Source organism: Anabas testudineus, chromosome 22 (genome assembly GCF_900324465.2).
Source record: "Anabas testudineus chromosome 22, fAnaTes1.2, whole genome shotgun sequence".
Taxonomy (NCBI): Eukaryota; Metazoa; Chordata; class Actinopteri; order Anabantiformes; family Anabantidae; genus Anabas; species Anabas testudineus.
Window position 1 is genome coordinate 18464297 of NC_046630.1, and position 14686 is coordinate 18478982.

General features: G+C 38.7%; 1 protein-coding gene across 1 annotated transcript; it reads left to right on the forward strand.

The window, feature by feature from the left end:
• The first annotated feature begins 7432 nt into the window (after positions 1 to 7432).
• Positions 7433 to 13099, forward strand: LOC113147707 (thioredoxin-like protein 1). Its single transcript, XM_026338878.1, has 8 exons — positions 7433 to 7706; positions 8964 to 9060; positions 9667 to 9840; positions 10157 to 10279; positions 12192 to 12261; positions 12380 to 12552; positions 12648 to 12752; positions 12826 to 13099. Exons 1-8 carry the CDS (start codon positions 7609 to 7611, stop codon positions 12853 to 12855), a joined length of 870 nt encoding a protein of 289 aa, XP_026194663.1. The 5' UTR covers positions 7433 to 7608; the 3' UTR covers positions 12856 to 13099.
• The last annotated feature ends 1587 nt before the right edge of the window (positions 13100 to 14686 follow it).

Consider the following 14686-nt stretch of genomic DNA (forward strand, 5'->3'; position numbering starts at 1 on the left):
GCTATTAAGTCAGCCTAAAAGGTAAACCTGTGCATGCAGAGCTGGGTTTTTAAATCAACATCCGCATCAGTCGCCTCTCTGTATCGCTGAAGGAGGTCAAAATAATCGGATGGGGTTTTTTTTTTTTTTTATATTAATACTTAAATAAATGTACAAAATATGATGTCAGGGTTAGATGAACATCTATTCTGCTGCCTAACATATAAATAGGTCAAGCTATGGATAAAAAAAAGGACAATTTGACATGATACTGTACTGTTATGTAGTTATTTAAAAAATTATCAGTCAACTCCTGTGCATTGATGGTTATTTCTGAAGTTGTATTCATAATAAAATCACAGACGATAAACCTCTTACTAATGACGTCAATGTTTAATGTTAACAGACTGATTTGTAATTTACATAGAAACACAAGATGAATATTATTAAGGACGCCAGCAGACAAAATTCTTATCAACGCTATTTATTTATCTATTGGCTTTGACTATATATCTAGTCTATTAAATGTCAAAAATACAATTTTGAAAAGGGATCAAAAGCAGCAATAGGAACAAAGTGTCACATTGGAAATGTTGACTAATAACAATTTTACTCACAGCTGGATTTCACACGGTGAATCCATAAACAGACAATCCACAGAGACACCAGCTGCTGCCTCAGCCACACACATTGCCAGGGCCCCTGAGCAAGATACTAGAACCTCACCTGGAGGACAGGCTGGTGCAAAAGCCACGGTCGTCCTCTTTGAGTTTAGCAGCAATCATGGTAAATCACATCTTCATTTATGAAGTGAAAACCTGCAGTCCTCCAACAACAAATGCACACGCACTCAAACATCGTTCCCTATATAGTCAAATTCAATTTGCCTCCTAATTTGCCTATTTTGACTTGCAGTGAACATGAGTGACGACTGACACTTCGGCATGGTCCAGAACAAATTCAAAAGTGCCTTGTGCACTTTTTTTCACAATTGTACTATAAAACAACTGGATCTATGTTCTGTTTCTACCGTAAAGCATCTCTGGTGAACCTTAATGTTGTCCTGAAACACTCCAAACCCTGAAATCTAGTCAGAGACCATTAGTTTGAAAAGTCAAAAAGCTGAAAAACCCTTATTCAAGTGTCCTCTGATCCACAATGCTACAGAGCGTAAACTACAACATAGCATGTAGCAGCATGCATACATTCTTGGGGACTCTTAGCATGTTAATACCCCAGGGCAAGTATTTCTGTTTCACTAGGTGCCACTAAGGAAGTTTGTTAGTTACAGCTGCTCACAGTTCAGACGGAAGGAAAAACACCCCAAACAGAAAACATCCGCACCAACAGGAGTACAAAATAACATCAATACAAACAAGTCAATGTACACACAGAATATCTGACGACAGATGAGATAGAGATCAATGATAATGGGGTGAATGATAACAGAAATATGACAAAAACAATGATTGTGATGAGAGTCAGTTCCCCCTGCCTAGATTTTGATACAAGGGTTATAATATAGGGCCCTATAAGCTAAGTGTCCATAGGAAGCCTGACAGGACATCTGTATGGAAAAACATTCATAAGATTTAAAACAGCTGCCGTGACCGCATTCACCTGAACTAAATCTTGAGTCTTCATTTGCTTCTCAATGGCGATTCAAATTCTCAGTCCCTTCTTTTAAGGTCAACCATTTCCATAAGGAGAGAAACATTTTCCTAATCAAAGGACCCTAACTTGCTCTGTCTGCATAAGGAGATATCCATTGCTTGTTTATGGAAAAACAGCCACACTGGTTGGACATGTGTGTCCTGCAGTTTCCACTGTGTTCAGATACAACAGACTGTTTCAGGACCCTACAGGAAGTTTTACAGGTTTCTGTTTTCTCATATTTCCATTTTGTGACACAGGAAGTAGATACTGCACCATTCACGTCCTGTAGGTCCAGGAGGTGGCAGTAAAACAGTATTTTAACTGTTCAACTAGACAGAAAGAAAAAAGAAATCACATGTATACTAAGACCCAAAGGGGACTTGGATAAATTCTACAGGGGAAGAAAATTCTCATTGCAACTATTTTTAAAAATTAGTATTAGTAAGTATTAGTATTTAAGTATTAGTATTAATAATAATGTACAACATACCATCACTGTAGCAATAGCTCCAAACCTTTATGGCTTATTAAGCAATGTCTACAACCACATGTTGATCACTTCAAATTTGATCAAATGATCACATTTTAATTTCATCATTCAATTTAAAATTGAATAATTATGAGGCATAATAATTCACAGGAGTAAGAAAAAGACTGAGCCGACCAAGTGTAAAACACTACACATGAATGTATTTGAATCAACATCAGCTTTTCTTGTTAACTTCAAGTGAATATCTAAGTTTTACTCATTTCAAGTTACTGAACTTAAGTTTTAATTTTTAGATTCCTTTAAAATTAGAACGACAACTCAGAAAATAGCTGTCGAAAATGAATAAAGCTAGCAGACTTCCCACCATGTATTGACTCTTCTTTGTTGTCACTTGAACAAAGCATTCATGATGAATATTTTATGCATGTCTCTAATGAATGAAAGTTTCCTTCCATTTAGACAGTTGGTTTTACATTTTCAAAACTGAAAAATGGACACTGAACCAACTATTATATTTATGTTCAGTGAAATTGAGTTTTCAAGGCAGCAGGAGAACTTTCATTTCTAAGTTCAATAAATTTTAAACAAATTACCGTGTATAGCAGAAATTAATTTTTACTGTGCATCCTGTTCCATCCATCGCTGACTTAAAATGGCTAATTCTGATTAGCTATTTGCCCAATTTAAATACTCTGTTCAATTTCACGAGGCCTTTATTTTAAAGGATTGGAATAAAAGCTAAATATTTCCTGGGAAAACAATTCTTTCTTTAGGTCTGCTAACTTTTTTCAAAGTATTTTCCTCCAATGTTTTCCTACAGTCAGTATCACGCAGCAATCAAACCAAAACAATGACTTTCTTCCATCCATCAAAACTATGCTGGTGTTCACTATTTTTTGTCACGATATCTCTTCCTTAGTCATGATAGTGAGATTATGAGACGATTGTTATGGAAAGACTCCCAAAAACCCTGGACAGTTTATTAATTAAATAATGTTCATTTCATGTGCCTATAAAATATCTCCATGTGAGTACTCACAATAAAACAACACTTATAATAAAATAATATTTTTTTCTGACGTGATTCATTCTCATTTGATGTTAAATTGTGGCGTTTCTTCAGACTTTATGATCAACGAGCCCTTCGGCAAAGACAGAAAAATGTTGCTGGTAGATTTTTGTTCAAACCGGTTTCTCAAAAGGTCACGTTACAACAAAATCTATTATTAATGTCACACAAACTCAAAGTGGTGAGAAATGGAGAGGAGCAAGAGAAAACAGTGGCTTGTGTCACACTGTATGCCACTTCTTCTTCACTTCTTCCATGTAGTCACAGTTACCTATTAACCAAACTTTTCTCAATCTAAAGCCAACAAAACCCTGCTGACGAATAACCATTAGTGTAGATTTAATCTGTTTTAGACAGTTTAAGACTTTATGACCATTTTAGAGGAGTGCTTCAAACATTTAGGTTGTTTATAAAAGAATAAAAGAAAAATCTATCCAATAAGAAAAAACCCAGTTTCTAAATTGTTTTCATAATTTTATAGCATCATGTTTTTATTTCATATAATATTCTTCTTTTCCTCCTTCTAGAGCGTCTGTTTGCTCAGTGGTGGTTGCTTTTCTTATAGGCTTAAGACAAACCTCACAGATGTCCAGGAGATCTTAAAGTCCTAAAACTAGTCACTTGAGGAAAAGTCCATAAAAGAGCCAGACTCAGACAGGAAGAGAGAAAAAAAATTTATATACCTGCAAATATAACCGAAAACTGTAAATGAACTGCACAGAAACCAGTGTCATCTGAAACAAGGTTTCACCTGTAGTGAGACGGAGGAAAGGTGAGTGGAGCACCGCCCAGGTGAAGTCGTCTCTCACTTCTATTCCCTCCAAACTCAGCTAATGAGTCAAACGCCAAAAAGAAACGTTCACATGTGAACCTAGACTCACCTCGCGTTGCCTTCGTAGTTTAGTTTCAAACTGTGAGTCCTGTTCTCAGTCGGTGTCCGGGAGGGAGTGTTGTCACCGCACCATGTTCTGCTCCTCTTCCGGCTTGTAGAGAGCTGCTGCCCCTGCTCCTGCTGCTCCTGCTGCTCCTGCTGCTGCTGCTGAGTGCCGAGGCGGCTCCCCGCCCTTCTTCCCCTCGGCTGCCTCACCTGCGTTGCCCCCACTCAGCCCTGCAGGACCGGTCCGACCCGTTCACCGCTTGAAACAACAGTCTACTAACAGTCGGTTCAAAACAACGCGTGGCATCTAGAGGGGGGCAGGTGCGGAAGTGGGCGCGGAGGTGTTTCAGTCACGTGACTTACAGGTAAAGGCCTGTAATTGAAATGCTAATTAAACCAGGTGGTCGCTAGCTTTAAGCGCTTTAAGTGTTCATAACACTTCACCAGAGGTGAAAACAAATGGAGTACATGTACTGAAATACTCAGAGGTGGTAGAAGTTCACAAAGTGAAAGTACCTGACAAAAAAAAAACTTGTACTGCAAGTACAAGTACTGCTTGAAATTATTTAATCAAGCTGAAGTACTACATACAGGCTTTAAAACGTGCTCCAATAAGTATTTTTTTTATTGCTATGATCAGTCCAGTCAGTAAACTCTCAAAGACAAGATGGCAAGCTAAATTTATACACATAAGAACATATATAACACAGAAGATTTGAACCACTTTATGTACTGCAAGATGGTTATCATCATTTATTAGGTCATATATATATATATATTATGTACTTTTTGTTTAACAATAATGCTACTCTGCAAAAGTAACTAGTAACTAAAGCTGTATTTCACACTGAATTGTAGTGGAGTTAAAAAAAAAAAAAAAAGTAGTATAAAATGGAGATACCAAGTAAAAAGTAAAGTACTCAAAGATGCTACTCACTTTCTATGGCAGTAGTTTCGGGGGTACCTGTAGATGAGTGGTATTAAGTATCACTCTGTCTCTTTTCACATACTATGGAGGTTGTAGTTTGGGTCAGCCTACCTGCCCCCAAAACACCTTCAGATGACATCAACTTAACTGACATCTTGTCATCTGAAGGAGATTATCTAGATGAACGCAGAGAAATATTTTATTATAGAGAAGGCAGAATGAAGTATAATACCTTTTAATGAACTGAATATTTAAGATGTTTTTTATGTTTGAAATGTAGCAGCAATAATAAAAGCATGTGCAATCCTTATGATTAATAATACATACAGACTTATTAATAAATAGCCCTTGTAAGAAAACTGTACAGCGTCCTGGTAAAGTTATTTAGTGTTAATAACAATGACTTGTCACAATAAGTGGCTTGGCAGTCAAATCAGGATTGCATTTGGTTTTTACTTTGTTTTGTCTGTTTTCACAAGGTGTGGTCGGGCAGCACAAATTTTTCCTCTCTGATGCTTTCTGGTTGAGAGCAAGTGCAGCCACTTGGATCTGTGCTCTCTTTTCTTAAGACAGAATTGTTAGAGCTTATATCTTGCTGGTGTCATTTGTTATTTTTCTACCTGACAGCAATTAATTGACCAACAGTGCCACCTAATGAGAATCCTACTCAACAAACTGTGAAACATCAGAGAGTATAGAGGTAGTATCAGAGATACTGTAGACCTGACACAATCCTGATGAAACTGAGTGGTAGATGGATAAGTTGCATTATATTTTGAAAACGCTATTGGTGTGAAACAGTTATAACTTTATTGTTGTCACAGGACAATTATTTGTGTATGAAGTTCTATTTGTGGCCACAAGGTGAAGTAAAAATGTGTGACGGTGCATACATTTGTGGGGATTTTCTGAGTGGACTAAAAGATTTTATGGAGCTGCATTATGGGAAATGTAGTTTGTGTTCCAGTGTTTTTGGCATTTGACTGATTGTTACACTACCAGGGACTGAAAGCCACATGACATCTTTAACTTTGTTGCTCCATGTTTGACCACTCTTTTTTTTTTGTTTATCTGTCTATTGTTATTCCCCCTTCCTTACGGAAGCGCAATAATATGAAGTACTATAAAGGCCAGGGTACAGTGACCTAGAGAGACCAATGCACTACAACTTAAAAAGCACAAGCAAATTAAGAAAATGACATTGTCAACTTCACAACACTGGCGCAGTGTTTAGAAAAACACTGCAAATACAGAAAACAGACAGTCAAATGCAAATATTTGTTTTTATTGTGCCTGTGTTGACACAGTGGTGAAGTTGTTTTCTTAAATTGTCTTTTTGCATGTGTTTTCTTAAACTGCAATGTATTAACTTCTCCTCAGCCACCTGTAGTCAAGTCAAGTTTTATTTACAGTATATAGCACGTTTCCTACACAACAGCAATTCAAAGTGCTTCACGTCCACTTAAAAGCAAAGTCAATCGAATTCAAAAAGTCAAATGTGAACTCTGCCCACTTTAGAACAATTACTAGACCTGTGTAAGAGGATCTAATTGAATGTACTGGTTAATGCAATCAGATGATACTAAACAGACAGAAGTGCATTAAAATAATTAGAAATCATTTGAGATCATTACAGTAGTCCAGTCTGCTGGCCGCATCTTAGCAATATTTTTAAGATGTTAAAAAGCATATTTGGTTGCCAGACATGAACCTGAATTTCTGAGTCAAAGATGATACCAAGGTATCTGGTGTGATGGCTCAAGGTCCTGGAGAATTTAATTCATTAATTTAAGTTTGCAGTCAATTTGTCTCTCTTAAACTCTGGTTCAGTGACTAAAATCTGAGTTTTGTCCTGATTGAGCTATGAAAAAAATCTGTTTAGTGTCTAAAATACATTTAAAGAGAGCACAGATTGGTGTCATCAGGAGACACCGCCACATAAAGCTGAGTCCCATCAGCATGGCTGTAAAAAGAACATGACATCACCCAGGTGGCATTCATAGATATGTACATGTAGCTGATGCATTGGGGCTTCTGAAATGCATCTGTCGTGGAGCCATAACTGATCTATCCTGTACTGAGCTGGAGGCTAATACAAAAACAACAAACTTTGGTGCTGGCTTTGGATGCTCTAAATAAAATGGCAAAGCCAAGCAATAGGGAATATTATTTCACATGTGAAAATATATATTAGTATATTGTGCTGTTATGAATGTGTTGGATTTAAAATACAGTGTCTAAATAAGAAATCGTTCTCAAAAGCTATCATTAAGTGACAGTGAATATAAGGATGTAAGTTGTACATCTTAACTTAGTTGGGAGCAGTTAGGTCGAGGTGTCTGAAGGTGGCAGTGAAACGCAAAAAGCCAAACACCAGAGAAGAAGAAGAAGAAAAACCCGCCCTTCCTGTGTCTCTGCTGACCAATCAGGAGTCAGTGTTCTGAGGCGACTCACTGTAGCCATAGAGTGTGCTTTAGAAGCGCTCAGCTAGTTAGCTAATATACTGACAGAAAGCTAAAAACACAACACTATTATTTATTGGGTTCGTCGGTTTTCTGCCCTGAACACCACCTGGATAACCAGTTCTTACCACAGCCGTAAACGGTACCATGGTCGGTGTTAAAGTCATCGGGAACGACCCGGACTTCCAGCCGGAGCTAGCGGCCGCCGGCTCCAGGCTCGCCGTGGTGAAGTTCACAATGGCTGGGTAAGCTTAGCTGCCAAACTGGCTTCAAGGACTGGCTCTTAACCGGGCTTAGTCTTTCCCTACAGCTGAAGACTTGTAAACAGCTGGAGCTTGGTATTTATCTGTTTTGGAGAGCTGTCATGAGCCGGATAGCTACGTCAATGTTCTTTGACAGGAGTAGCTTTTATTGCTAGGAGAGCTAGGTTAACATGCTACAGTTAGCAGGCGTAGCTAACTAGCTAGCTGTGTTGCTTACAATGACATAGCAGTATTACAGAGTGAGGTGTTGTAAGATCTCATGGTATACTGGCTTTAAAACGGAGGCTGTAAAGGAAAAGCTGCAACTTTACTTTACCATCATTCAAAATGACGATGTATTACTTTCAGAAGCCAGTCTCTGTAATGTAAACGTGTGTTTTCCACTTTGATTGCACTTGTGACGAGGTTTTGATCTCCAGTGTCAGCTGAACGGTATGCCTGTCACGTTGGATGAAATAACAGAAGTTGCATTCAGTGGAAGAAAAATAATTATTAATTAATTTAATTAATTATAAGCTCGCGTGTCACGCTAGCAAAATTGCATGTGGCTGATATACGACAGTGGGAATAGTATCGCCAAGACATACTGGAGCAGCTGTCATAGTACAACACTGGGTCGTGGGAGGTTCCGTGATTGATGTCTGTGTTGTGTCAACGAACTTGTCAGCTGTTCATAAAATGTGTCAGCAAAGAAATTATATGCCAAAAATGTCTAGTTTGGAAGGTGTCTGCCTTGCATAGTCTGGCCACCAGAAAGAACTGTCAAATTTGTTTTTCGACTTTAAAATATTTTATTTTCTCCATGTATCTTGGTAACAATACAAGAATTTAAAGGTTTCCTTGTTATAATGTTTGTAGGTTCTGTGTTGATCAGGTCAGAGCCATTAAAAATCTGGTATCAGTATAGTTATAATCAGTGCTGTGTGTGTAATGACTATATCATGCACGAGTTCTGGAGACACGTCAGGTTCCAAATTGTTGAGTGACGTTATTTACAACATACATTTTTCATTAATGTTATTTATTTACCACTTGACATACACCAAGTCAAGAGTACTGAAACCCCACATTTCTCTGTTAATGATTGATTACTGGATGATTATACATTGTCAAGAAGAATACACTCACATTAAGAGGTGGCAGCCAACAAAAGTTTTGCATTCACTTGATAAATAACTCAAACAAATTATTGATTATTAAAATAGCAGATCCCTAACATACAATCCCTTTTATCCTCAGGTGTAGGCCCTGTGTCAGAATAGCTCCGGCTTTCAACATGTTGAGTAACAAGTACCCACAGGTTGTCTTCCTTGAAGTTGATGTCCATGTGTGTCAGGTAAGTCCAAGCTCCCAGGCTGTCACGTCAATCGCAAATTTTTTATCCAACAGAGTTATTGTATTATGATTTTATGACTATTTAAGCAGCATCAGATCTAACCGTCTTTCTTTTCTTTATATTTTTTTATGACTCAAACCTCTCTCTGCCTCTGTAATCACATTACACTACATTATCTGATTAGTGCCTTTTTTTTAATGCCGCCTGAGAGCAAAACGTCTGTTTTTTAGCCTTGTCCCTTAAATTTTCTAAAATAAAATTTCCAATCAGCAAGTCTCCCTCCATCCTTACTTCTGTAAGATTCATGAAAATCACCTGTTGCCAATAAACTTATTAGTGGTGCAATGTTCCTCTGGGTGCTTCTAACATTACAGAACTTTCCCAGTCTTTTATCCCAGTTTCCAGTTGGCGTGGAAAAAATATTGTGCCCTGAAAATTTGCTGTATCATAACAGGCATAAATATTCACGTTGATATATTGATTCAAATTAAACACGTTACCAGAGAGATACTGGCAAAGAACCAGAATTATTTAAGATGTTCCTTTTATAGAATAAATCAATAAAGGATACGATTTTTTTTACAAAACTCTTTGTCTTTGCCTCAGGCGACAGCAGCAGCCAACAACATCTCAGCCACACCAACGTTCTTGTTCTTCAGGAACAGAGTTAGAGTAGATCAATATCAGGGGGCAGACGCCGCAGGTCTGGAGGAGAAGATCAAACAGCACACAGAGAACGACCCAGGAAACAGCGAGGACTCCGACATTCCAAAGGGATATGTGAGTTGTTGATGTTTCTTATAACCTTCAGCATTGCTGCTGTAGAATTTAGTGTCAGGCTAACTGTCAGTATCTTTTAATTAGTCCCCACTCTTCTGCAGTTTTTAAACATATTTGGTAGCAGCAGAAGGTTTTTAGCCACAGGGAGAGTAAGAAATTACATTTGAGAGACCATAGGAAAAGGAGAACATGCAGTATGTATCGGGAAAGTGGACACAGAAGTATTAGTGTGAACCAGGTACTTGCTTCAAAATGTGAATGTTACAAAGTGAAATAGAACCAGAAGCTGAGTGTTTCCTCTCTGCTTTGTTTTCAGATGGACCTCATGCCTTTTGTCAACAAGGCCGGCTGTGAGTGCCTCAACGAGAGCGACGACTGCGGCTTTGACAACTGCCTAATCAAAGACTCCTCTTACCTGGAGTCTGACTGTGATGAACAGGTATGAGCTAACAGTTCATCTTTTATTTGAAGTTCTCCTATTTGTGTAAAGAAAAAAAAAACAACAGATTGTAAGAACGCCTGCAATGTTTCAGTCCCAGAACCATGACCCTGCATTCCCACGCACCTGTATCCAGGGTTTTCCTGTGTGTGTGCACGCATGTGTGCAGTTGAGCTGTGCTGGAACACTTGTTGGCACCTTATTGATGTGTTGGAAGTGTATGATACACAAGCCACATTAAGGGCCCGTCCCTCGCTGTGGCTGTCTGTCAGATGTTTGAAAATTTCCCCTTGTAATATTTAAAACATGTCTGCTGACCAAGCAGTACATCACTTGAAAAATTATAATGCAAACAACAACAACAGTAAATCTTTGGTTTGCATCACTAGCAACTTCACGCAGTTGTGATACAACAGAACGGGATCAGCATTCAAACATTCAGTATGTTTACATGCACTTAAACAACCCAATTACATTCAGCTGAGAAACCTAGTTGCTATAGTCAGGTTAGAGGATCAGAGAGACTTAATTTCCTCTGGGTTATGCAGATTTGTTTGCCATATAATCTGCTTTTTACAAAGACACAAGTGCAGGACAAAAGGCGGCAGAGAGAGCACAGGGAGATGCCTCCTTGTATTTAAATGAAACTCTGAGTGAAACTGAAACTAGCATAAAGTGGCCTGTAGGAGTCTGAATAAGTCACTTTCCACCATGTATTTGCTTTTAATTCAGACAGTTTGTGCAGTTAAAAGGAACTCTGTTCCTTCACTGGTCTGTTAGTCTGTTTGAAAAGTTAGGAAGCAGCATCTTCTGTCAGTATATAGTTAAAATCTCTCAGCTATGCTTCCAAAGTAAGGGAAACTACTTGTCCCCTGGTTACATTTTATCAGAAGTGACTTACAAGTGAGGTACAAGCCAAGGAAAATATCTAAGCCTAAGAGAAAACATTAAAGTAAAGTGCTTTTTTTAACATTTAAGTGCAGATTTTTGAAAATTGGGACTGAGGTTTCTGAGGGTGCAGAGGTTGGTAGCTCATTCCACCATCATGGAACTGCTAAGAAGAATAGGACAGGGATTGTAAACCTGGATGAGGGAGTTCAGGTAGGCAGGTACTATTTAGTCGACCGCTCTGTAGGCAAGAGTCAGGGCTTTGAACCTGATGTGGACAGCTACAGGAATCCAGTGCAGAGATCTGAAGAGTGGTGTAACGTTTTCTTTTTGGCTGTTTAAAAATGAGACGTGCTGCTGCATTTTGGATCAGCTGGAGGGGTTTGATAGTGCAGCTGCTAACCCTGTCAGTAAGTCATTGCAATAGTTAAGCCGATATATGACCAGAGCTTGCACAATGAGTTGTGTTGTAAAGTCTGAAAGGTAGGGTTTGAGCTTTCTGATGTTGAAAAGGGCAAATCTGCATACTCTTGAGACAGAGGACATGTGGTCAGTAACGTTACCTGCGTTACCTGATTTCTCTGTGTAGCCCGTTTACTTCAGTGCATGTAAACGCAATGAGCATGATACCAGAGAGACATAGCTACCACTGGAGAGCTAGTCATGAGGAGCAGGTCCAGTACCGATCTTGTGTTCGCCTTCTTTGCTTGTTCTGTCAAACCATCACTGCAGTTGAGGTGCTCCCATTAATGAAATGTCATCAGGTAAATTAAAAGCACCACTCTTTCCACTGACATTCGCTCCACGACTGAACATTTGTCCTGTTGCGGTTTGTTTAATGGAAAAATATCCAAAACTCTCCAGTTAATAAGACACAGTGAAAACAAGAGGAATAACCTAGAACCAGGTCCTTATGAATTCTTAAAGTTATCATGAGCTCCAGGTTATAGTGGGGAAAAAAAGCAAAATGTCACATAAACTTGTTTAATATGTTCCTGTGTTGTTGTTTTTTTGTTGTGTCCAGTTGCTGATAACTATCGCCTTCAACCAGCCGGTGAAGCTCTTCTCTATGAAGCTTCAGTCCTCAGACTTTAGTGAGTTTCATTCTGCTGCTGTCACAAATCTCACAAGTCTTTGCTCTGGATGTGTGCTGTGACATTAATTCCCTGTCTTCTCTCCCTCTACCTTTTCCTTTGCCCGTCCTTCTACCAGCCCAAGCCCCTAAGGTGGTGAAGGTGTTCATCAATCTCCCCAGGTCGATGGGTTTTGATGATGCCGAGCGGAGCGAAGCCACTCAGACTCTCGAGCTGACAGAGGAGGACTACAAGGAAGACGGCTTGATTCCCCTGCGCTACGTCAAGTTTCAGAACGTTCAGAGTGTTACGGTAAGGACAGATTAGATACACAGTAGTCATTGTTTCAGCATGTGCACAGAAATGTGTGTACAACACTTATGCGTTTTGTTTGTTTGTTTTACCAGATGTTTGTCAAGTCGAACCAAGGAGACGAAGAGACAACAAAAATCAACTACCTGACATTCATAGGCACTCCAGTACAGGCCACCAACATGAACGACTTCAAGAGGGTATGGAGCAGTTACAGCAGCCTGAGATTGTGTTGTACGTACGGCTCATCACTTTCATTTTGTTGGCCTGCAGGTTGTGGGGAAGAAAGGAGAGAGTCACTGAATGGGGGGGAAAACAAAGGGAGGAAGAAGAGCAGAAGAGGAGGAGTCTACAGATACATCCATGGACTTTCCCTCTGCCAAAGCTGCAACAGAATCTGCTGTGTCACACACACACACACACAACCTAAAGCTATCCTCCTCAAGCTCTTGAATGATTTCTCCATCTGTGGAGACTCAGTCTATTAATCATTTGTATTGTAATTCTGATGAAAACCACTGTAAATAAAACACAGTCCTTTTTCAAAGGCACGTGCGTCAGGTCTGCTTCTTGGAGAAAAGAGAGGTGAAGTAAGTGAAGTTTGGAGTATTTTAGCTTTTTGTTACTCCTCTACAATTCAGAGGAAAATACTGTACTTTCATACTTCACTATATTTACTGTTCAGTTTTAGTTACTTTACAGATGCAGATTCCTAAAGCTAAATACAATCAACTGGATAACTGGACGAGGCACATCCTGTTAAACTTAGCTCCACATTGACCAGCTGTAACATTAGTAATGTTGACACATTTGTGCATCAGTGATTGTAAATCATCTAGTAACTGATTCTCAGAGAAATGATTTTCTTAGTGCAGTACTTGGCCTTTAGTACTTCAACAATGGTACCACTTGTAATGTTAATACACTTTTTTCTCTTTTTTATTAAGCACTTTCACACAGTATTGACTTTGTGTGTATTACTTATGCCACTTCTAATATTTAAAATGTCAAATTTGCTCATGCTGAGATCTTTCTTGTAACATTTACTTAAGTTTTATTTAAGCACTTACTTGCAGTTTTGAGGGATTTCTACTTTGAGTATTTCTATTCTCTGCTCATTCGTACTTTGACTTTAGTGGCAAACTTTTAATTCCCCTACATTTGGTAATAACTATCAGATTCAGATTAATCAAACAAAATTCAATATGATCATAAGACTATTTAATGGGCTGTACTTATTGATTCACTAATGTGGTCTTCGCTTTAATGTTAATGTGACTTATTTTAATGACCTTAGATTCTGTTTTGAATGTAATCATTTGAATTTATTTGCCTACAACTGTGCTGCTCTGGAATTTCATACAAGGGTCATTAATATTATATTTATTGTAATGAAATAAGCCTAAAGAGTTCAAATCTGACATGTGACTATTCTCTGTGACAGTTTAATATAGCAGCATATATTTTGCACCTTTAGGTTCTTTTCATCAGTAAGAGGCCTGAAAAGCACCATCTGCTCTGAGATCCTGTTTTGGAGAAATCCAAGCATGCTTGCATGTTTCCTGTTTTCTGCCCCCCTCACAGTGTTTAACTGTAGTAGTAACTGTGGCCCTGTGAAACTGGACGTTGTTACTGTGAAGTGGAACAGACGTTTCAGTAGGAGTCACAGACAAGAATATTACGACAACAAAAAGTAAAGTGAACGTCTCGGACGTTACAGTGCAAAACCCTCTCTCTCTCTCTCTCTCTCTCTCTCTCTCTCTCTCTCTCTCTCTCTCTCTCTCTCTCTCTCTCTCTCTCTCTCTCTCTCTCTCTCTCTCTCTCTCTCTTGATCATAGATCCTCTGAAAGCTCCTTTTGGTGAGGCATGGCTCACATAAGCATATTCTTCTTGTGCAGAAAAAAAAGGTTAGTGTTTTTTTTAGCTCTAGTCCACACCCACAAAATAATTATCTTCCAGGTATGCTAATGCCTGACTCCAATAAGTCATTATTCCAATTGTTCACACACTTTTTCCACTAGCACTATGAGGTTTTTATGGTTGTTCTCAATAAAGACATGAAAAATGAACTTTTTTGTGTTATTATTTTAGGCACATTACATTTGTTAATACTCTTGACTTAGATGAAGGTCAG